This window comes from Drosophila subpulchrella, chromosome 2R (assembly GCF_014743375.2).
Source record: "Drosophila subpulchrella strain 33 F10 #4 breed RU33 chromosome 2R, RU_Dsub_v1.1 Primary Assembly, whole genome shotgun sequence".
Taxonomy (NCBI): domain Eukaryota; kingdom Metazoa; phylum Arthropoda; class Insecta; order Diptera; family Drosophilidae; genus Drosophila; species Drosophila subpulchrella.
In genome coordinates, this window is record NC_050611.1 from 7,768,973 (window position 1) to 7,792,469 (window position 23,497).

At 41.8% G+C, this 23,497-nt stretch overlaps 6 protein-coding genes across 8 annotated transcripts; 3 read left to right on the top strand and 3 right to left on the bottom strand.

Annotated features, from left to right (window-relative positions):
- The first annotated feature begins 2,153 nt into the window (after positions 1-2,153).
- LOC119551057 lies at positions 2,154-3,929 on the top strand. The gene is made up of 3 exons (XM_037860178.1): positions 2,154-2,434; positions 2,490-2,829; positions 3,163-3,929. Exons 1-3 carry the CDS (start codon positions 2,232-2,234, stop codon positions 3,838-3,840), a joined length of 1,221 nt encoding a protein of 406 aa, XP_037716106.1. The 5' UTR covers positions 2,154-2,231; the 3' UTR covers positions 3,841-3,929.
- Positions 3,920-6,284, bottom strand: LOC119551058 (23 kDa integral membrane protein). The gene is made up of 5 exons (XM_037860179.1): positions 5,847-6,284; positions 5,018-5,206; positions 4,767-4,952; positions 4,377-4,577; positions 3,920-4,316 (listed from the first exon to the last, which is right to left on the bottom strand). Exons 1-5 carry the CDS (start codon positions 5,910-5,912, stop codon positions 4,098-4,100), a joined length of 861 nt encoding a protein of 286 aa, XP_037716107.1. The 5' UTR covers positions 5,913-6,284; the 3' UTR covers positions 3,920-4,097.
- Positions 6,285-7,098: 814 nt separating this feature from the next.
- On the bottom strand, positions 7,099-14,528 carry LOC119549700 (transcription factor Ken). Its single transcript, XM_037857924.1, has 3 exons — positions 13,899-14,528; positions 9,410-9,579; positions 7,099-9,349 (listed from the first exon to the last, which is right to left on the bottom strand). Exons 1-3 carry the CDS (start codon positions 13,905-13,907, stop codon positions 7,726-7,728), a joined length of 1,803 nt encoding a protein of 600 aa, XP_037713852.1. The 5' UTR covers positions 13,908-14,528; the 3' UTR covers positions 7,099-7,725.
- A 2,681-nt stretch (positions 14,529-17,209) lies between these two features.
- LOC119549701 (trifunctional enzyme subunit beta, mitochondrial) lies at positions 17,210-19,218 on the top strand. Its single transcript, XM_037857925.1, has 4 exons — positions 17,210-17,369; positions 17,633-17,792; positions 17,858-18,032; positions 18,089-19,218. The coding sequence occupies exons 1-4, from the start codon at positions 17,306-17,308 to the stop codon at positions 19,097-19,099; spliced, it is 1,410 nt and encodes a 469-aa protein (XP_037713853.1). The 5' UTR covers positions 17,210-17,305; the 3' UTR covers positions 19,100-19,218.
- On the bottom strand, positions 19,127-20,519 carry LOC119549702 (NADH dehydrogenase [ubiquinone] 1 alpha subcomplex assembly factor 3). The gene is made up of 3 exons (XM_037857926.1): positions 20,176-20,519; positions 19,468-19,666; positions 19,127-19,412 (listed from the first exon to the last, which is right to left on the bottom strand). The coding sequence occupies exons 1-3, from the start codon at positions 20,424-20,426 to the stop codon at positions 19,272-19,274; spliced, it is 591 nt and encodes a 196-aa protein (XP_037713854.1). The 5' UTR covers positions 20,427-20,519; the 3' UTR covers positions 19,127-19,271.
- A 66-nt stretch (positions 20,520-20,585) lies between these two features.
- Positions 20,586-22,740, top strand: LOC119551673 (ceramide phosphoethanolamine synthase). Of its 3 annotated transcripts, XM_037861126.1 has the most exons (3): positions 20,586-20,842; positions 21,253-21,362; positions 21,484-22,740. In XM_037861126.1, exon 3 carries the CDS (start codon positions 21,544-21,546, stop codon positions 22,687-22,689), a length of 1,146 nt encoding a protein of 381 aa, XP_037717054.1. In that variant the 5' UTR covers positions 20,586-20,842; positions 21,253-21,362; positions 21,484-21,543; the 3' UTR covers positions 22,690-22,740. The 3 variants fall into 3 exon arrangements, with proteins under 3 accessions (XP_037717054.1, XP_037717053.1, XP_037717055.1); XM_037861125.1 differs by lacking the exon at positions 21,253-21,362 and having other exon boundaries at positions 20,587-20,842; XM_037861127.1 differs by lacking the exons at positions 20,586-20,842; positions 21,253-21,362 and adding an exon at positions 21,052-21,067.
- Positions 22,741-23,497: the final 757 nt, after the last annotated feature.

Here is a 23,497-nt window from a genome sequence, read left to right on the forward strand (position 1 = left end):
TATTAGTATACATTTTGATGAAAACAATTATTTTGATATTATTTTTACTAACTATTTTGGAGCAAATTTGCGTTAAATAAATAAGATCTGTGTAACACTATTTCTCCTTTTCTGGTAACCGAAAATGATATCATATGGCTCAACTGGTTTCTGTGGGCTCAGCTGGTCTAATCCCGTGGAAAGGAAAACAATCATCTTAATGGGGGTTGAAAGGACAATGTTTACAGTACCGCATAACACGCCCTTCAAGTGCGAATTGTTATCCTATTATCGGGCGGAAAGTGGGTTGAATCGGTATTAAAGCGTATAATAAGTCAATTGTCGGTATTCTTCGCCTTGTTACATATAAACTGCGTTATAGAATTGCAACAGGTAAGATTCTGGGTCAAACGTTCTTGAATTTCAATTAACCAGCCGAATTTGTCTTTCTTATTAGAATATACCATATCCAAAGATCATAACATTTCTTTCCACTTCTCGTATACCGGTTACTCGTGAAATAATACTTAATTCGTTGGAAAGTATGTAACAGGTATAAGATAGGTTCCGACCCTATAAAGTATATATGTATATTCTTGATCACGATCACTAGACGAGTTCGTATGGCCAATTCCGTCCGTCAGTTCGTCCGTATGAACGCTGTGATCTCGGAAACTATAAAAGCTAGAAAGTTTAGATTAAGCATGCAGATTCAAAAGATTGCGCAGCGCAAATTGATTTCAGAAAAGTGTCACGCCCACTCTAACGCTCACAAATCACCCAAAACTCTAAATTCTGTCTGACGCTCACATGACCAAGGATGGTTCTCGCAGCTAGACGGCGCTTTGCCATATCGCACGAAGTCGATTTGCTGCATGCACACTTCCATCTCCCTTGCACTCCCTGTAGCGGAGTAACGGGTATGTGATAGTCGAAGCACTCGACTACAGCGATCTTCCTTGTTTATTTTGTATACTCTGGGGTGACTTACATACCTCTCGGACAGACTTTTTATGAGCATCAATTGAATTTCCCCATAAATTCCACCCGAAGAGATTTCTGTTTCATCCCTTAATACGAGTACAATATGATAACACCGATTACTTTTATAATGACATTTTTCTGTTGGTCAGATCTTATGAACTATTAGTATTAATATGCAATGAACATTTTTGCGCTGTTAAGGTCGATTTAATAAAATTGTTAGATTCTTCGGAAAATATGTAGCAGGTAGAAGGAAGCGTTTCCGACCCTATGAAGTATATTTGGGCAATTCTCTACTACGCTTTGAAGCTAATAAAACATGTTTCAAGCCGCAGTGCTAAGGCTGACTTTGAGCCTTTCAAAGCATTTCGCATGCGAAAAAAATACGATTGATTTATTTGACTACCAGCTTCACATCTTTCAATTGCAGCGAAACACGAAGGAATATACCGAAAAAAAAACAGAAAAATACTTTTTGCCCATATAAGAAGGTATTGTCCTGAAAAAATATCCAAGAATATGCAAATTGCTTAAATTAGTTTAGGATCGAGTCGATCTAGCCTAGTCTGTATAAACGCTGAGATTTCGGAAACTATAAGAGCTAAAATGTGGAGATAAGGCATGCAGATTCTTGGGCTTACTGAGTAGCGCGAGTTTGTTTCATCGGAGTGCCTCGCCCACAAACGCTCAAACCGCTAAAAACCAATTTTGCTCATTTTATTTGGCGACAAATTCATGAATTCATGTATTTTATGGAAATTTATTTTGGTTTTAAAATTACAAAAATTTCTGATTGTTCTTTCCGAATTCCACCGTCATCAAACGTATGCAGTTACATAGTTAAATACTATTACTTAAGTATTCTTCGACTTTGGAAGCCATTTATTTTAAACAATTCAATTTCAAGATTAAAAATGTACTTATACTTTAAAGAAGAAGAGAAACTATGTTTAATGTTGATAAACATTTATGTGACACCGACATTTAACATTTGTCTGGAACAATTTTCTGTGACAGCCTGATTATTGGGTATTATTAAAACACTACAATTAATTCAATTTAATTTCATGTGTTCCACATCCACCGTTGCTACGAGAAGCAAATCAAATGCACAAAACACCCTTAATGTTTTCAAAAATAAAAATACCGGCAAATGCGGTATTATTTTGAGAAGGCGCTAGGGATTTTGTTGTTCCTCTGGCCAGCTGCATGTTATTTGTTAATCGGCTTGGTTATAGCACTTTATGAATTAAAAATTAAATTTAACCATGTTGCGATCGAGGATTTCCTGCGCAATTCCACCCAGAAGACTGGTGTCCTACTTCTCCGCGGAATTCAACAAGTTGGCGAACGAGGGACCAGCGAAATTCGCCGCTAGTAGCAGTCATGCTGTAACAAATATAGACTTGGATCTGTTTGTCAATCCGGATAATCGTCCCATGGACCTGGTGGATCGCCTGCTCAAGCTCAGGTGGGTATGGATAATATCAGAACAATAGCCACAACTAATCGGTTTACTCCTGCAGAAAGCAAAAGGAGGCGAGTTTGGTGCCCCTACTCCCAAGTGTTCTGGTCAAGCAATTGCTGGACTCCACCAATCCGCAGGAGGCGATATCGGTGCTGCGTAGTCCCACCAAGTACGGCCTGTTCGTGGACCAGTTCTCCGGCTGCTTTCTGATGGATTTCCTTCTTAACAATGGCCACGCCGTGGAATCGGCCCAGGTGGCCACTATTCTCGTGGACAGGGGCTTATGCAACAACCAGTTGATCGAGTCCCTGGCCCTCCAGTCGTTTTGGTCCTTTGCCAAGGACTTCAAGCCCTTTGAGTCCTCTCAAGTTCAACCTCCTGCCAAAAATGCCGAAGTGGTAAGATAAACTGGTGTGAAAGTCATATTCGGTACATCTGAAATTGAATTTTTTGTTGAGTTGAAGGCTTTGTTAACAGATATTTCATAATATGCTATTAGGATCTATAAGTTATTCTTTTGAAAATGGTTTCCTTTACTGGTAATTTTTATCCTGGTCCTTAAAAGCATTGTCTTAAACTCGTAGTTATGTTTTAAATGAAATATACATTCCCTTCAAATGCTTTTACCTAAATACTGTAATCTAATGTAATGATCCAGTTCTTATTCTTTAACCAAATTCGACTATCCATTGCAACTCCAATTCTAACTGATTCTAACTTTTATTTACCAGGAAAAGGTTCGTGTGAAGTTCATTCGCAATTATCCCGACGATGCCAGCGAAAACACCGAGGAAAAGAAACTGGGTCGAGCCATGATTCGATTGGGTTCCGGCGAAGGGTCCTTGAAAGAGCTGAAGCAGAACATTGCCCTACTTGGCTATGTCATATCCGGTCAGGTAGCAGAGGCCTCCAGTTTTCTGGCCAAGAACCAAGCTGCTCTCCACAAGGAAACTCTGACCGCTGCCCAAAGTGTAGTTGAGAGCCTGAAATTAGAGGGATCCGAAGAGTTGCTTAAATCCCTGCAAGAAACCCTCGAGAAGAGTACCAAATCGAATGCCATTCAAACGCTTCTGGAGAATAGCGTCAAATCCAGTGCCCAGAAGTTTGAACCCAAACTCCTGGCCGAATACGGTGAGTCCTATCAGGAATGGGCTAAGAAGTTCGAGAGTGCCGTTCAGTACCAATTGGAAGCCCAAAGCTTGGAGGAGCGTAGGGCCAGCATTCAGAAGACGCTCAGCGAACTGGAGTCGAAGCGCCAGAATCTCTGGTTCTTCGAAAACAGAGACGACATCGACATTCAGATCTACAAGAAGAAGGTATACTATCCCAAGCGCTGGCTCGGCAAGAAGAAGAAGCCCAAGGCAGCCGACACCTTCTATGTGCCCCCAAATATTACGCACAATGCTTAACCCTTGACCCTTGACCCCCATGTGGCCAGAAACAAGTTAGATCCAATTGTTTTTAAGCTTTAATTAAACTACTGGAGAGTTAATCCAAATTCAAATGTTGTTTCTTTTCTCGAACGTTAAATTGTTTAAAATTACCATAACGTAACATTGAGGGTCACAGTTATATTCATTCCATCTCAGTTTACAACATTTTTTTTATACTTTTTCTTTGGAGTTTCCATAAATTTTTTTTTGCAATCTTAAAAGCTAATCGTCTGTCATTTGTGCATGGCCGAGGGCAGAGCAGTTTTTAAAACCCGCTGCCCGGGTGCTGAAGGGGATAGATTGATGGGCGAGGGCATGTCGTGCCTCTTGTCTTGTATAGTTAGGGGCAAGAACTGCTGCTGTTTCTTTTTCCTGTTCATGTTAATGGGATGGGTGTTGTCGTTCTTGCCGAACAGAATGGTCAGGTGGACAGCACAGAAGATTCCCAGGCTCTGTAAGAGATAATTCTTCGTAAGTTCCAAGGATCTCGAGAGAATTTCGTGGAGTCTCACCTGGAAAATGGCTATAATGGCAGCTCCAAAGGCGGTGATCAGCAGACGGTTCCTGATCTGCTCCGATACGACGGCCAGGCATCCGCGCTTGTAGTGGGTATCACATGCTGACTCGTAGGCGTGCTCAGGACGCGAGCAGCAGGACCAGGGTAGCGAAAGTCGGCGGTAATCGAGAGGTCCGTCCACGCCGCAGCATTGCAACTAAGTGGGTTTATACGAGGGTATTTATTTAGGCCATCAAAACAGAAAATTAAGATAAGATTTAGTATCACAGATCCATTAGGTATGGATTTAGGTAGACAACAAGTGACATAGTTATCTGATTTTTGGTAAGGATGTGATTTTCCACAGTATTTGAATGCCTTTGTAAGTCTCAACTTTCAAACTCACCTGCGATTGCATCCGATTCCACAAATGTAGGTTATCCACCTTGGTGCGCGAAAACTTGTCAAGAAACTCGACAAAGGAGTCGTCGATGAAGATCTCTACGGAGGTTGGCAGATTCTCCCTCATGGCCAGGGACCAGCCGCAGATGATGAACTGAACACAGATGCAGGCGACCAAAAGGGCAGCAAACTGTTTATGTTTCAAGAGGATATGCATTACTAGAGACCCAAAGTATTATTCAGATATACCCATACCATTCCCAGGAGGCAGCGCTTCCGTTGATTGGTGGCCTGGCAGCCCATCCAGCAGAGGATGAAGGTGACGGGTCCCAGGCAAAGGAGGATCGCGGCCGGGGCCCACAACTTGTTCTGCACAATTCCATAGTAGACCGAGTGTCCCCAGAGCAGGGATGTGCCCAAGAATATCTGCGCAGCTCCAGTTAGCTACGATAAGGAAAGGAGAGAAATCGCCAGGTTGCTGTTATCACAGGCAGATGGTTACCATCTCAAGGCCCGCACTTTCGGTGTCGTGTCCTTGGATGGAGCTTTAACTGCACTGTGTGTATTCGGGATGTACTATATAGTATAGGTGATGGGGTCTACTCCCTTTTGACGTCACATGCCAAGGAGCCTTATGTGCACGCATGTGTGTGTGTAAGTGGGCATATACAAATTATATACATACTTAGGCGCAGCTTTAAGTAGCTCAAGGTCACTCCAAGTCGGGACTAAAAACGCGAGTCTATATCCTGTCAGCGATGTATGATTTATGTATGTACAATGTATGTACATTGTACACAAAGGGATGTAGAAGTGCACTGGGGAATATGTATCAATAGTGTTGTCTACATCACTTGACGTATGGATTTGACATACTTTCGTGAATGGATTAATACACATTGTCAGGCGAAAAACAATATGCTAATGTACTTTTTTATGATTTCTTTGAAGAAATAAAATTCATGTTTTGAAATCTTCAGGCCCACGCATACAGATACATATGTTCGTGTAATTTAATCTTATGTAATTTGACAAGCATGTATTTATGCCCCCGTTCGGATGGACAAATACCAATGCAACTTACCGCTAGGAGCACCACATAACTGTAAACCAAATATTTAAAACATTTAATCTTCTTCGGCAATGCCATCCTTCTCCGTCTCCGTTATCCTTTCTCCTCGCTGGCTATCCCTTTCCCACAATCACTGAACTACCGTTAGCAAACTGAATCTGATTGCGATTGTGTGCATATATGTTGCAGTGGTATTGGTTTGGATGTGTGTATGTTATGTTGATTTTCGATCCGGAGTTGAGTTCTTCGCCCGATTCTTCAGATTCAGTTTCAGATTCCTATCTTTTGGATGCTCGTCTTTATACACCACATAGTCGCGGATTCTAACTCGCGTTCCCGACTTATCGGATGCAATTTTTAACTAAAAATAACAGTTAACGTTAACTCCGAGCGACTCGAAATCGTCCGCAGTCGAAAATACGCATTCGATGGTCTGACCAGTTGGCTCCTTGTTTTGTTATACTTCAGCAACCAGCAGTGCGAATATTATCTATAACCGTCGCCTCGGTTGCAATCACGTTTCGATGACAGCGCCACTTGAGCGCCAAAAGTCGTTACTTTTCGAAGAGGGCGTTTGAAAACGGTCCAAATCGGTGGTTTCCTGCACACATTACTTGGCTTAGAAAGTTAACCATCTAAAAAGTCACTTAAAATATAGATTAATCCAGTTAATAGTTTGTTATGCAATGTCCACTATTCATTTGGGGATTGAAATTTAGCCACTTTGTAAATCATTTTTTAAAAAAGTTGGAAATCAAAGAAATTCAAAGCAAAAAAGTTTTTACATTTATTTTAAATTTAAATTGTTACTTTTTGTAATTAGTATTATAAAACATTAAAAGATTATCAATTGCAAACTTTACGACTGGGGATGCCAACTCAGGCTTACAAAAATACCAAAACTGGAGAAAATACCAATAAAATACCAAAACAGTAACGGATTTTCAAGTCGCCAAAATTAAAGTGAAACCTGAAAAGTAAATGTAACTGACATTTAATATTATTTTTTTATGACGTGACTTTTTTAAACCTCACCTTTAGTGAAAAACCCAAGTTTTGCATAAACCAAGGTAAGATACATATATAAGACATTCAACAAATAATATAATTGAGAGCACCCACAAAAGTTAGCCGAATCCAAACAAAAGCGAACCACTCATGCAAACAATCATCTTCCCATATTAAATTTCACACATATCACAGCGTCGGTTTAACATAAAATATATTTCTAAAAATGTCTGAAAGAGTATAAACAAAACGGAAATGCTTTTCTGATTTTATTACGAGCTTGCGAAATTATACTGTACACTTTACACACTTTAATTGGCGATTTTAGGAGGGAATATGTAAAATCTTAACACGAAAGAGTGTATCAAAAACTATAAAAAATGTAGGTTTAGGTAATGAAGTTCATGTAAAACGGGTTGGAAATACAATAGAAATTAAAATACCTTGCGTATAAACATATGCTTACAAATAAGTGCTCCACTGTGAATGGACCAGCCGCTTAAAAAAGAATTGGGGGTCATAGTGGGAGTGGAAGTGGTAGTGGGTGCTTTTGCTGGGGGTTTTGGGGTTGGATGTCGAATAAAACTTAAATGAGAAAACAACGTGAGTGGCCACCGGATCGAGGATGTGGAGCTCCAGGCCGTTGGCGTTGGGTGAAAAATGATCGAGCAGAGTCGCGTGAATGTGTTGCGTTGGTATACTTATGATTTAAATTTAGATTTTACATATTTATACAATAGGCAATTAAATCTGCTACTGCTACTATTTAAAATTCAGGTCTCTTTGCAATTGTCCGTCCGGCGGATCGCCTCGGATCGCAGTGGATCGGATCGGACAGATGGGATACTCTCGGATGCGGTTGCGGATGCCGATGCCCGGGACACTATTCGCGCAGATTCTTGGTCAGCAGCAGGTTGTTGTGGTGGCCGGACAGGTGACGGACGAGCTCCTGGACCGATTCGAAGCACATGGAGCAGAAGCAGCAGCTGTATCGGTTCTCCGTGTCCGCCCCGTTCGTGGTGGTGATGACGTTCCGGTGCACCGAGCACAGGTGCTTCAACAGGTGGGCCTTCTGCTTGAACATGGCCACGCAAAGGCGGCAGGCGAACGGCTTCTCGCCAGTATGGACGCGCAGATGGGTCTTGAGGTTCCAGGACATGCCAAACTGTTTGCCACAGTACTCGCATCGATACTCCCGCACCGAGGAGGCGTGCGTGTTGCTGCCGGCCAGGTTCGATCCGGACCCGGAGGCTGACCCACTGCGCCCCTCCGGATGATCCAGATTTAGGCTAATGTGCGACAGACTAGAGAGTCGCGACTGCAGATTGGGCATTGCGGACATGGCGGCATTCTGGTTGGACTGCCACTGGTACACGAACTGCGGTCCCAGGTGCATCGGCATCTCGGGGCTCTGGGCTCGATTGCGCTGCGCCTCCAGCAGATGCTTCCTGTCCGGCGTCAGGGTGTCCCCGTTAAGGGCTCCGTCCTCCAAATGCGCCAGCATGTTCTTTTCCGATCCAAAGCCCGAAACGGGCGATGTCGTCGACTTGGCCAGGCGCAGTTCCTCTAGCAGACTGTGTGGATACGAGGTGAACGGCTGGTTGTCGCTCTGCGTGTTGTGGAATCCGGGTCGCCGCTTTCGGTGCGGCGTTACCACATAGTTCTCCGGCGAGCTGTTGATATCCGAGCCATCCGACAGCGGCTTCATCACATCCTTGTGCGAGTCGAAGAACAGGCCCTTGCGCTTCGTGCTCTCGCTCGCAGTAACTGCCAGATCGATGCCGCTGTGGTCGGATCCGGAGCCCAGGGCTCTGCTCGCTGAGTTCTCGCTTTTGGTCCGAAGGTCGAGTGAAAGGTTGACGGGATTTATAGTTGAACTGCTGTTGTTGTTGTTATTATTATTGTTGTTATTGTGGTGGTGGTGGTGCTGCTGCTGGTGGTTGCTGCTGGTGCTGATGTTGCTGTTGCTGCCGCTGGTGCCGCTGGGCGGGGCATTCGAGAGATTTACGATTTCGTCCGTGTCTTCTTTGTCGCTCTTGTTGTCCTTGTGGGTGCAGTCGTCGTCGTCCTCCTCCTTGTTGACGTGGCCGCCGCCGCCGCCACCACTCCGTTCGCATTCCGGCGCACTCTCGCAATTGTCGCCGGAGTTGAAGGCGGATGAAAAGTCAGCCGCATTGCGCGACTCATCCACGCTGTCCACCTCGTACTTGAGCGTCTGATCCGGCTCCAGATTCTGCGGGCTGGTGTACTGCTGCTTCCGCCTGTCCGTCCGCTCCCGCAGACTGCCGCACTTGCTGCTCAGATAGGCGGAATCGGTGGTCTTCCAACTGTCCGACTTGATCTGCAGCAGCAGCAGCAGATCGTGCAGGTAGTTCACATCTCGCGAGGTGATGCACGTCTGACCGGAGTACAGGAAGTCCAGCAGGAACTTGAAGTAGGTGGCGTTCACGTCGGGGAAGTACACGGTGGTGGAGCAGTCGCTCAGGTGGGTGTCCTCCAGCAGGTTCCTTCGGAATGAATGCACAAGGAATTAATTAAATTTAAAGGCTCCGACTCAAAATGGTTACCTTATCAGCGGACTGGCGGCCGCCAGGACCAACTTGTGGGCGTGTAGCTTCACTTTGTTCTCGCAGACGATGGTCAGGTCGGCAGGGTGCTCCCCTCTGAAGGCTGCTCCGATTTCTTTGAGTATGCACTCGCCATGCTTGCTGTATTGCAACATCAACATTCTTTGAAACTGCAAGTGGAAGAGCAAATATTCCGGGGATTGTTAGATTTCTGCTATTTCTTTGGCCCAGATCATGGGTGTCAAATTGCACAGAGTCCCACATAAGCAACAATATAAATTCTCTAGTTCTCTATAAAAAATGAGGATCCCAACTATAGAAGTAAGCTTCAAGGGACAAAATAGTATAAATCAACTGAATTTTGTACGTGTTATATATTCCATTTCGTAGCATATAATGACCTAGGTCAAGTTTAATTATAAAAATGATGTCAATTGCATTAAGTAAGGGAACTTTTGTAACTGATAAGCATCAACAAGAGAAACTTGTTAAACATTCAATATAAAGTTTATGATCTGTTTCTTAAGTTCCTTAAAAAATATTTTCCAAAAAAAATACACTCGTACTCTGGTGTTCATGGTAACGTTCTTAAACGCAATCCATTAAAATTTCATATTAAATTAGTTTAAAGGAATAACATTATAGGGAAAGATCCTTCTTTTTTAAGATGATTTAAAATCTTTTTTGTACTCCGAGAAAGATATCTTATAAACTGCAGCTTTTGCGCAGGCGTAAAGCCAAATGGGAGTTTAAAGAGTTATGGGCGTTATAATATCCGACTTACGGAAGTTCGGGTAATAGAAGTTAAACCGTATAGCTCTTGTTTGGGTATTTACGAATGCATGTGGAGCATGTGGTAAAAGTAAAGCCAGTGAAATAGAAAGTTTTGAATGGGAAGTCTGCATCTGAGTCTGTTACTTTTCTTTTACTTTGGCATATTACACAATCCGCCTTTCACCGAAAGTGTCGCCCTCTCTTTCTCTCTGTCTACCTTCCTCTTTCCAACGATTGTGTCATACACGCACACAAACACACACACAACGCTTTGTGTTAGAAAAAGGATCGTGGAAAGATTCGAAAGTGCTTTCCATAACGGTTTAATGCGACACATTACTGGAATTTCAGCATGCGAATGTGCGAGTGTGTCTATGTGCTGCTGGCATTAACAAACTTCCCATAAAGCAATAGTAAATGTTTACTAATCAGGTTTTTAGGTTTTTCTGTACTTGTTGTTTTTGTAATACTGCAACCCACAATCGTCATGTTTGCGAGAGTGTGTGTGTCTTGTTGGAAAAGATGAAAGCTTCACTTCATAGAGCTCCGCTATGTGGTTGTTTTTCTTTTGTTGTTGTTGGCGGTGTTGCCTCCAAAAAAGCTTTCCCGCTGTGATGTATGTTGCTGTTGTTGTTTCTTTTATGCGATGAAATTGTTACACTGAAATTCGCTGGCCTGTGCGATTGTATCGGTGTACACACAAAGAAAATGTGATAAGGTATCATATAAAAAATTTGATTTAGATAGAATTTTTAAATTTTATATTGATTTAATGTCATGTCATAACAATATTTTTAAATATATATATTTTATATTATCATCTCTAGCTTTGTTGTTGATATTATTATTGGTATGGTTGTTAGGTTTAAAAGCCTGGGTTCAAAATCGATGGCTATGTAGAAATTTTGTCTATTATTAATACATTGCCTGAATATATTATTTAAGACTATGATTTTAAACTATGATTATTCCGTATATTCCTTATTTAAACATAAACATAAACATAGTAATCACTTCAATCAAAACAGCCTGCGAAATGAACATCTCCACATAAAATATTTTTGCATAGAAGTTTTTGTTTCGAAGGCTTTTTAATCAATGTGACTTCTTTACAGAGAAAGTATGTATAATGAAAATAATTCAATATTACGGAAACTCAAACTTGCCCCGTTTAAACTTCCTGTTAAAATAGTGTCCGTACCTATCTCTTTAATATCGACCTCCTCTTTTCTTTCCGTGTACCCGATTGTATCTGTGTAAGGTCTGCTCGCTTCTGTGTGAGTGTAGTGCAGTGGGGCTTTTGCAAGTGTGGGTTTATTGGGGGGCCACCATTATTGTATTGTGCAAGAGCATGGCTTGTAAGCTCTTTTAGGCTGCGCCTGTGTGAGTGAGTGTGTCTGCATGGCCCCACAAAAAATAATAAACCAAAAAGCGAAGCTAAAGTTCAGCAGCAGCAGCAGCAGCAGATCTCGAAAAAAAAGACTTCAGAAAGATAGTCTTGCTTTTTGTTACGCTCCGCTGCTTCCCCCCCTTTGGCTCCACCACTCTTTTTGCATGGAGACGAAACGAAACGTTCACTTTCAATAAAACTTGAATGACTGGCTTGGCGGAGAGCAAGAGAATGGAAATGGGAATGTTGTATTTTTCATGGGAATGGGAAGCGAAAGCTGAACATGGATCGTTTTTGCACTGGAGTGGGGGGGGATCTGGGGATCTGGTGTGCTCATTCTAACGCTAGATAAATTCCAAAACGGTATTGACAGAACATCCACACACATGTAAAGTGTACGTGTATGGATAATTTATGCTTCCACGAATCAGGGCCATTCACTTTCTACAAGTTTTCCAGGGGATTTCGCAATCGGTTGCGAACAGAGCATGACTAAAGATCATTACAACATTAAAGACAATGAAAAGGTGAAAGTTCATGGTAATAATTCCTTAAATTGAAGAAGGGATATGGATTTCTCAACATTTCTACTCTCTTCGCGAGACCCACACACCACACACACACACACACACTGGCAAACTGGAAATGAGAATGAAAGGGACAAAGCAGACAAGGCAAAGGCGATCGAGAGGAGGAGGAGCGAGACACAACAAAACGCGCTAACTCACAATGCGCGCATAAAATCACCTTTCACAAAAAGCTTTTCTCCTCTCTATGCTTGTATTCGTCTGTATGTCTAAAGATCGGGGTATAAAGCTAAACAACAAAACAGACACAGACATTCAGACATATGGACATATAGACGGAGAACGCAATCGTTTGTGTATTTCCACACTTTCCGATTTTTGTCGTCGTCATCGTTCCCATGTAATGTAAATGTAGTTTTACAATTACTCTTTCCCCTCTGCACATATATGTATGTTCGATTGTCTGTGTGGGATTGCAGATTGCGTGAGTGTTTACGAATATAAAGCACATGTGTCTATTTCCAAGTGGAAGAGAACGGGAACGGGAACTGGAACTGGAAATGGAACTGAACGGATCGTATCGGATCGAAGACCTCAAAAGAGAAAGCTACGGGGGTTTTGAAAGTATTATTATAAGCTCGTAAAAGGTAAAAAGTTAAAAAACAAAAGGGAGCGGGCAAACCCGTTTTTCCTCCCTCTCTGTCGCTCTCCCGCATTCTCTTTCTTTCTCGCTCTCACCCGCTCTCTTTCCCCTTTCACGAAAGCTCTCTTGCTAAAAAGAAGCGAGGGAAAATGGCAAAGAGTCGCCAGGCAAGAGCCGCCGTCTTTCGTACTTGTTGTAAATGCTACACTCGTAAAAGTGACCCAAATTTGAATTACATAACTCCATAAGCTGGGCGATACGGAGAAAGATAGGAAAGAGGTTTTGGGTTTGCTTGGGGGTTTGTAATGTGTCAGCTTTGTACATTACATCTTGGATCTGCGTTTTAGAATTTGTGTAATTCGAAGAAATCAAAGCTTTCACAAGTCTAAGCAGGGGAGTTGGAAAAGGGGGGTCTTAGCCAAAGATCCCTTTCCAATGTAATACATGGAAGTTAACCAGTTTAAAACCCCCTTCAACCAAAAACCCTCTTGATGGGCTATCTACGCCCATGTCCCTGCTAACAGCATATTTTGTAACATCTGCGCGATCGCCGTGTAACTGTATGGGTGCATGTGTGTGCGTGTGCTTTTTCACCTTCACTCTTATTGGAAAGCAGTTAAGTTGGTCCAATGCGTGTGTGCGTGCGCGCTAATGTATGTCTTCAAATTTCATGACATGCATACGATCGCACAGACACACGGGGAGTATTACGCAGACAAAAGCACGCGATGAAGGTCACTAAGCCTTTCTTGTCTCCAGTTGTTGTTGTTGTTGCTGGTGTTGTACTGCTACTGCTAATGATGTTCACTTCATGACGACGAAGATTGGATCGCCACGAACCGAAGCTTCGAAGCGAAGTTTTTGGATACGATACAATACCAATACGATACGATACGATCCAAACCGAGCTTGGAATGTTTTCAGTTTTCTGCTTTTCTGTTTTCTGTTTTCTCTACCACTATTAAGTTAGTTTCTGACCTTGGCTGCTGCTTTGTGTGCTTAGGTGCACAAAGAGTTAAAAACACGTATCGTGCACAACAAAAAGACCCAAAACCGAAAGCCCAACTTTTTATCTCAGCGATGTTGCAATGCGCCAGAGATGTTGAAAATCTCGGAAAAGCTTACTTGGTTACAATTTACATAGCTGGCGCTTACCTCTTTCATTAAGTTGGTTGTTCAGCAGTTAGTTAATCCCAGGACGAAGATAGTCACTCACTTTTGCACTTTCTGTTCTGATCGCTTATTCCCTGCGATCGGCTGTATGGGGCATAATGCTCACTAAAAACTTTCGCTTTCATTGATCATACTCATGTTTTGTTTATATTTTGGCCTGTATCCTGTATATTTTCGCAGGAGCGGATTTTCAAATTTCTCTTTGGCTTTTTCCGCTGCTGCTGCCGCTGCTTCTTCTTCCTCTTCTTTTGCTCTGCGACGCAACGCAAGAAATATCCACCAACACAATGCCAAAGGCTCACAGACAGCAGGCGCACACTCACAAAAGTTCACTACAACAGCACAGCCACAGCTACAACTACAACTACAACAGCAACATTAACTTTAACTAGGTTGAAGTTTTGTTTTTTTTTCTTTTTGTTTTATTGCGAAATAAAAAACTTGATTGGTAAAACTTTTTCTGGCGCGAGCGCGACCGCGAGTGCGAGCGAGTGGGAGATCCGATCTCTTGCCTCTCTTTCGATTTTCGATTTCAGCTTCTGCCCTCTGCTTTTGCCTTGCTTTTCCACTTTCAGTTTGCGCGCGCGCACGTCCGTTCACTCGGAGCCTTTTTTTTTGACTGTGCGCTGTGCGGCCTTTTCCAAATGCTCTTTTCGCCGAGAGATCGCTGCCGACGCCTCTGCCGCCCGCCAGCAACAACAACCGTCGGCTACCTACAGTATGTCAATGAAGTGTGTTCCGAGAGAGAGAGAGCCGCCAGTTCAGCCGCCTCCGGATATTTCCCGCCAAAACTGAGCTTTCACCAGGTTATCCAATATTCATACGAAAATTGAGTTTCGTTATAAAAGAGAAGTGAAAAATTGCCTATTTTTGCAGTTAGTTTGGTTAGTTTATGGAGAGCTTTGAAACTACATGTAATCTATTTATTTAATCCAAAACTGAGCTTTTACCAGGTTATCCAATGTTCCATATAAAAATATGCATTTTGGTATTAAAAAAGTGAGAACTGACCTATTTTTTTAACTTTACCGCTAATTTCGTATCAAAATAAAATCTAAATAATATCCCGCCAATACTAGAGCTTTCACTAAACACCATATACATATGTACATATTTTAAAAAAACTTTAAGAATCGTAATAGTAGAAATATAATTGATGTGTACAATTTTTATCAAAAACTCCATTTGTTTTAATATTCACAATAAAAATTTAAATCCACATAAAAATTGTTTAAAGTTTAGCCATTTAAATTTTATGCAAATAAGTTCAATTCCATTTTTAAAATAACAGATATGTATACATATGTATATGTATTCATATTACGAGATTTTTTTTAAATACAGTGGTCGGCATAAGTATTTTGACAAAATAAAAGTTAAGTATACTCATAACTTGAATTTACTTCTTGTAAACTATAGGCATCAATGGAAAGGTAATTTCAATGCCGTTTGAATGATACAATACATTTCTTTACCCATTCAGTACTTATTGAAAAGGACGAATTTGTGTAAATCAACTTTGAAATTAAAAAAAAAAACTTTTTTCCTCGTCTTGAAAACTTAAATTTTTTGATGCAAAAAGTTTCTTCAAACAAAAATAATAGTAACTGCAAAAAGAATTTTTCAAATATCATTTTGCTTATATTTTTTATGATTTTTTGAAAGTGACAATGTCGGAAAAAATTTGTATGAAAAAGACAAAAATATGGCTCAAATGCCTGTTTTTAAGCATTTTCAAAAATTCATAAAAAATATAAGCAAAATGATATTTGAAAAATTCTTTTTGCAGTTACTATTATTTTTGTTTGAAGAAACTTTTTGCATCAAAAAATTTAAGTTTTCAAGACGAGGAAAAAAGTTTTTTTTTTTAATTTCAAAGTTGATTTACACAAATTCGTCCTTTTCAATAAGTACTGAATGGGTAAAGAAATGTATTGTATCATTCAAACGGCATTGAAATTACCTTTCCATTGATGCCTATAGTTTACAAGAAGTAAATTCAAGTTATGAGTATACTTAACTTTTATTTTGTCAAAATACTTATGCCGACCACTGTACATATGTATAAAATCTAACCATTGAACTATTTCACTAAATGAAAAATATCGCCTTGGTTTTTGTATACCAAAACATTTCACCTTGATCCCCAATAAGTTGCTATCCTTTCATTATTTGCTTTTCCATTGTGAGTCCTTAACGATCGGCCATTTGAAATGCACACGCCGCCTACATTTGCATCCTTCCCTTTGCTAACCCATTTATAAAAACAATCGCATTTGTCCTTGAACCTAATTTCTTCCGTTGGCAATGAAGGCGCGCACTCACTGAAACTAATTGGTATGCAAATCATCAGTTTTATGTAGTAATAAAGATCATATAGCGTGGAGTAGCATGTTTAAGTTTAAGTCCTTAGTTAACATATTTTAACTTTATACCTAGTACTGTAAATACTAGTACTGCATTAGACGATCTTAGAAAGAAACCCTTCTTTATGCCCATTTGCATACAGATCCTTATTTTCTTACATCTTATCATTTACATAGTGGTTCAAGGACACTGCTAATGGTTTCCTATTATGGAAAAGGGTATGTGCACAATTCGTAGGTGACGAATGGGTGGGCAGTTAGACATCGTAAACATACATTTAATAGGATAATCGAGACGCAGCGAGGGTCAAGGCCATTGGAGAAATCTATCCCTTTATGGGTTTTCTTCAATTTGGATTTGAATATATGTTGTACATAGGTATAGAGTATATACATACATATATCAAATACAGAAGAAACAGACAAAAAAAGATAACAAAGTTTTCCATGACGGAAATCCAAAATCGAAAGATAAATTGATAAAAATATATTGTTTTTATTGTTAGTTTTCTATTTTAATTAATTAGGCCTAATATTCAACCTAACAAAAAGTCGTCCAAAACCAAAAATTGTATATGAAAAAAACGTCCTAAAAATTTTGGGACGTTTTTTTTATATGAACTTTTTGGTTTTTGGACGATTTTTTGTTAGGTTAAATACAAGGCCTTACTCTAAAGAAATAAAATCATTTAGAATTATAAATTACTTAATAAACTATATCTTTGTTTTTTATAAATATATTTAACAAATATACATTAACAATAGGGTACTACAGATACATAAATAAATGTATTATACGGTATAACAAACTAATTTGTTTTTATTTTTAGAAAGGGTGGGATTTAAAAATATTTCTTAAAAAAGGGTATTCAACATTCGTTAGCTTTTTTGCCAAGCTTTCGATAATCACACTTAGCGAATGCCGATAACCGCGGAATCGGAATCCGGCGTCCATCTCTAGCCAAACAGCTGCAGTCGCAACACCGAGAAAAGCGAGAAAAGAAATCCGAAAACTTTCGCAAAATGAGCCTACAAAATGTCTGCCGCAAGGGTAACGCCTTTAACCTGTTGAACGTTTCCAGGAAAGGTGAGTTTACATCTTTATAATGATCTCCTAATCAATCTAAATGATCATAAATATATGCTGCACCAATCGGACTTTGCTTCTGATAATTCATAACGTTTTGTGGCAGCAGCCGCCGATTGAATCTGAAAGGGCCAAAGTCCAAACTCGAAATTGTCAGTGACGTCTTATGGGTGAAAGATAGTGGCTGGGGTACATCATGATTAAAAATAAAATAAAACGAGAAAGTACTGGAGGATAACAATACGTTTTACTCTTTATTACAGTTCAATGTCGCACTTTATCGGCCGCTGTGGCGAATCCCCAACCCAAACAGAGAAACGGACAGAATATAGTCTTGGTCGATGGAGTTCGTACACCTTTCCTGACCTCAGGAACCTCCTACTCCAAGTTGATGCCCCATGAACTGGCCAGGCACTCGCTTTTGTGGGTTTCTTATACCATTATATACAAAATAGTTTACCATATTGTAACCCAACTCCAATCAACAGGTCGTTGCTGCAAAAGAACCGCTTGGACAAGGAGCTCATCGACTATATTGTCTATGGCAGCGTTATCCAGGAGGTCAAGACCTCCAACATTGCCAGGGAGGCAGCCTTGGCGGCTGGTTTCAGCAACAAGACACCCGCCCACACCGTCACCATGGCGTGCATCAGTTCCAATGCGGTAATACTATCCCAAGCTGTTCCTATTAGTATGCATCTATATCCCAAACATTACAGGCCATCACCACGGGAATGGGTCTCATTGCCACCAATACTTACGATGTGATCGTGGCCGGCGGCGTGGAGTTCATGTCGGATGTGCCCATCCGTCACTCGCGCAAGATGCGCTCCTTGCTCTTGAGAGCCAACAAGGCTAAGACCCTGGGTCAGCGATTGTCCCTGCTTGCCACATTCAGACCTGATTTTCTGGCCCCCGAACTGCCCGCCGTTGCGGAGTTCTCCTCCGGTGAGACCATGGGTCACTCGGCGGATCGCCTGGCCTCCGCATTTAACGTTTCCCGCAGCGAACAGGATGAGTATGCCCTGCGCTCCCACACACTGGCCAAGGAGGCTCAAGAGAAGGGATACTTCACCGACCTGGTGCCGTTCAAGGTCTCTGGCGTGGACCAGATTGTGGACAAGGACAACGGCATCCGTGTGTCTAGCCCCGAGAGCCTGGCCAAGCTGAGACCCGCCTTTGTGAAGCCCTACGGCACTGTGACTGCAGCTAACGCCTCCTTCTTAACGGACGGCGCCTCCGCTTGTCTGATCATGACAGAGGAGAAAGCAAAGCAGTTGGGTCTGAAACCCAAGGCATATCTGCGCGACTTCCTGTACGTGTCCCAGGATCCCGTCAACCAGCTGTTGCTGGGACCTGCCTACGGAATTCCCAAGCTACTTAAGAAGTCTGGTCTCAGCCTGAAGGATATCGACTCGTGGGAGATCCACGAGGCATTCGCTGGACAGATCGTCGCCAATCTGAAGGCCTTGGACTCCGACTGGTTCTGCAAGACATACTTGGGCCTGAACGAGAAGGTCGGCAGCCCCGATCTGTCCAAGTGGAACAACTGGGGCGGCTCTCTGTCCATTGGCCACCCCTTCGCGGCCACCGGCGTCCGCCTCTGCATGCACACGGCCAACCGCCTGGTTCGCGAGGACGGCAAACTGGGAGTGGTCGCCGCCTGTGCAGCTGGAGGGCAGGGCGTGGCCATGCTCATCGAGCGCTATCCGGGCGCCACAGCCGACTGAAAACACAATTGAATCGACAAGGAGGAGAGTGCAGTTTGACTGCCAGATTGCTAGCTTTTATACACTTTACAACTATGCCTATACGAATAAAGAAATCTGAATTTTATAAAACAGTTTAATTCCTAACGAAGCACCAGCCTTTCAAACAAGCATTAGATGTAGCTAAGTAATCCTATTCGGTCTCGTAGAGCTCCTTCTTCCGCAGTTTCGCCTGCAGAATGTCGTTCTCGTTGTAGGTGAGGTGCAAGGGAGGTATCAGGGCGCATGCCACCATTCGGTTCTCGGCATTCAGGAAGTTAAAGGTGGCACAGGCCTATGGGAAGTAGTTTTTATCAAAAAGGATCTTATAAGTGGGCAGTGGTACTCACCTGCTCTGTGCGAAGGACCTCAACGTTTATCTTGTACTTCTTCATGAATTCTATGATCCTTTTGGAAAGAGCTGGCGGCGGTGCTTGGTCGCCAATGCCTATGATAAGGACGTCGATTTTTGGTTCCAGGGTGGGAAAGAGACTGAGACTCTCCTCGTTGATGTCCTCGAAGCTGTTTACGTTCCAGGACAGAACCGATCTGGAAGTATCGAAATTTATTGTAAATAAGAAGATAATGGATTTTTGAAATATGGAAGTGTTTATGGGTAATATGAAAGTCTCGTAACGCGCTTTCTTGAAACATTTTTGCTATTTGATTAGATTACGCTGTTTAAGTTTCGAAAAGAAAACAAATAAACCGTTACAAAATATTTTTGAGATATAACGAAACATTTTTCAAAATGTTCAAACTTAAGTAATATATTTATTAAAATATTTTTAAGATTATGTTAATCACCCAAACAATTAATCTATTTTCCTTAGCATTATACGCAGCCTTTGGTTGATTTTACGTTACTAAACATTGTATAAAGAATTTTAAATGAAAATTAAATACATATCTTAGGTTTCTGTCATAAACTTTCTGATAAAGGATCCGAACTCTAATGTTTGTTTTGAAAACCATAAGGATGCGAAATGCCACAGCATAAATCACATGCAATTGTTTACATAATTGGGCCACCCGTTGCAGAGGCCCATGGTACAAACCTGGGAAAAACGGATATGGGTCCTATGAGGACCATGTCGTTGTTGAGCCTGAATCCGTACTGGCTGTACCCGGTGACCATGAGTCCCAGATCCGTCTCGGTGTTGAAAATAGTGACTTTTGTTTTCCCATCGTGGTCGTAGGCCTTGCTGAAGTTTGCCGGAAAGGCGTGAAATGGGCGGCACACGGTGCTGCTCGGCAGCATCAGGTGGCGACCTTGCCGACCCACGGCCCTCAGGGTCCTCGCAATCATGGTCTTGTGTTATAAAAGTAATGAACAGCTATTACAACAATTTAAAACTAACAAAATAGACTGAAATTGAAAAGTTTATCAGACCAGCGTGACCGGACCTGTAGAATTTGGTGAAACCAAAATGTTATCGATAGTTCGGCCAACCATCTCTACCAAACGATAGATCGCGCTGCATTGGCCACTCTTCGGCTATTAATTTACAAAATTTACGAACAATTAACATAAACTTTTACATTTACCTGTGTGTTTTAGCAATTACTCTATATATTAATGTGCTGTTGTTGACTACGTCTAAGTGCCACAGTGTCCGCTGGTTGAAGCCCCAACAGGTTGCTCGAAATTCGTAGAAATCAGAGTGATAAACACTAGAATGTTTTGATACAGTGTATATTCGTGTGCAATGATTCAGCAAGGCGGTGAGTGGAGGGCCATAAACTAAACATAAACTGCAATTGCCCCAGTTATCAGGTTTCGATCGGTAATTCTGGGCTTATAAATAGATGATAATACCATATGCCCACTTATCTTACGGTCGCCAGCACACATATGTACACATGTACGTACACCTGATTGATTGGTGCGTGCACGCACACACATGCAGCCAATTAGAAGCCCCGTTAATCATCATTGGCACTTAAAAGGTTACTAATAGAGGGTTTAATTCCTAGCGCCTAGCTAAAAGCTACCGCAAATACCTTGAGATAGTACGTAGATTTAGATAGTGTGCGGGTGGGGTGCTTGTGGCTGTGTATGTATGCCCAAGTGGGCCGATTTAGTCATCCAATATAGACCATATTGATATGTTTTCACTCTTTCGTCATTGCAGTCGCTCCCTGAAATCCCCCCGATAAGAATGTATTGCTAAACGTTAGAGGTGTCAACATGACTATATTTTTAGTGAAATTTCAAGAACTAAATTAAGGAATTAAAAAAAATGTATGTAATCTGTATTTATTTTATAAAGGGTTTTCCTAATATTATCATTATTTTTAAGCGCATCTTGCTAATTATTTTTCAAATACTAAAACTGATACATTTCTACCTTTTGCTATTCCAGTCGCTCCCTGAAAACACCTGGATAAGAATTTAGTGTTAAACTCTACCTCAAAGTGTCACCATGATCGGGCCAAGTTCGCAGATCAGCAAGATCCTGCTCACCCTGCTGTTCCTGCTGATCATCTTCTACGTTTTCATGGACGTGGAGCTCTACCTGCGCATCCACAACTATGCCATCGATAGGAATTACCACACGAATGTCTCCCTGCCCAATAACGCCGCGGGAGGACAGTCCACCTCGGAATCCGGATCCGGCAGCAGCAGCAGCACTACGAAACTCCCCACCGCCGCCGACAGGCAGCCGTCCTACGAGGACCACACCTGGATATCCTGTGATATAAACCCGCTGTGTCATATCACTGTGAAGGCCATTTTGTTGGACCACACCAACCATTATCTATTCGCCCCGCTGGCCACCATGTTTGACAACGTGATTGGTTTCTCGCGCTCCACCTTCATCACGCCCAACATGATATCGTTTTTCCACGTGGGCGTGGCCTGTCTGGCGGGAAAGCTGGTAGCTTCAGACAGCCTGGGCTACCGGCGCCTGGGCGTGCTGCTCTTCCAGATCCGCACCTTCCTGGACGACCTGGACGGGCATGTGGCGCGCGTAAGAAAGCACATACGCGGCGAGCGCTCGGAGATCGGTACATCCGGCTACTATGTGGATGGACTGTGCGACGGACTAGGCTGCATTGCCCTGCTGCTGGGCATATTCTTTTACCTGAAGAACAATCCGCCGCGCAGAGGCTACTCGATCATACCCATGAGCGACTCGAAGTTGCCGGAGCCCACGATGATGATACCGAAGATGAAGGCCACTACGAGGAAGGTGGCCAAGAACGTGATCAGCTTCACGGGTCAGCTGCTGTTGAGCTCGACGGCGTGGAATCGCTATATAGCCGTCTACCAGAACATGCTGGAGCGGGAGGACGTGAGCCCCAGCCAGTCGCATTGCCAGGACTACATATTCAAGTCCACCTGGTTCTTCTGCGTTGCCTGGACGTGGCGCATCGTGAACGTCCACGCCTTGCTCCACTGCGTCCTGCTCAGCATATTCTGCGACAAACTGTGGGACTTTCTGCGCGCGATCCGGTATAGCGGTTATATTATCCTGTTAGTTGCTATCTGTTTAACTGAAATGCACATTCTGGAGGCCCAGAACTACATTTTCAACTCTACGGCGTGCAGTAATATTTCACTGTGATTTTATTAATATTACGAGAAAATACAATAATATATGTGTAGTGCAAATCAACGATGCCTTTTTTATTGTGTATAAATAATGTATCATAATTGTTAGACTGCTCACGTTAAAGTCGGCACCGCCAATCACTAATATTTCGAAACCAACTAATGCATTTTGTCATTCATGCAAGATCAAAAAAAAAACTCCTTCAGCTGTAAATAATAAATGTTATTGATTAATAAAGTCTTGATGTTTTTATAATATTGATGTTGATACTATGGGAGTTATATTGTTTTACTGTATTGTTTGTAAATTTCCGTTTGGAATTTGTTCAAATTTGACATTCACAATGGTGACAAGAATGATTTTTTAAGGGCATGGGAGATTGTTTTTAGTATTTTATATTGCAATACTCAGGAAATTTTTAAAAAATGTTACCCCAACATTTATTTCTGTAATTATTTTAAATGGACTTCACTTTTGAAATCGCCGACCGCCGACGGTCTTAATATTTATCCATTGGAAAGCCCTGATTAAATGAGTTTGCTACAAAAATATGATTTAATAAACAATTTAGAACAAATAACACTTTTTTTTACAATTTATGTTTAAAATCAAATTTTTAAAACTCAAATTAATTTACATAAAATTTACACATTTACATCAAGATCCAGAGAAATTCTTTGCCATTTAAGTAGTAAACGGTTTTCATTGGCACATTTCCCCACATCTTAAACTTTTAGAATTTATTCTTTATTAAAAATAATTTTTTTTAAATATATGTCTATCAGGGATCTGAAAAAGCGCCACAGCGGCAGAAAGGGAA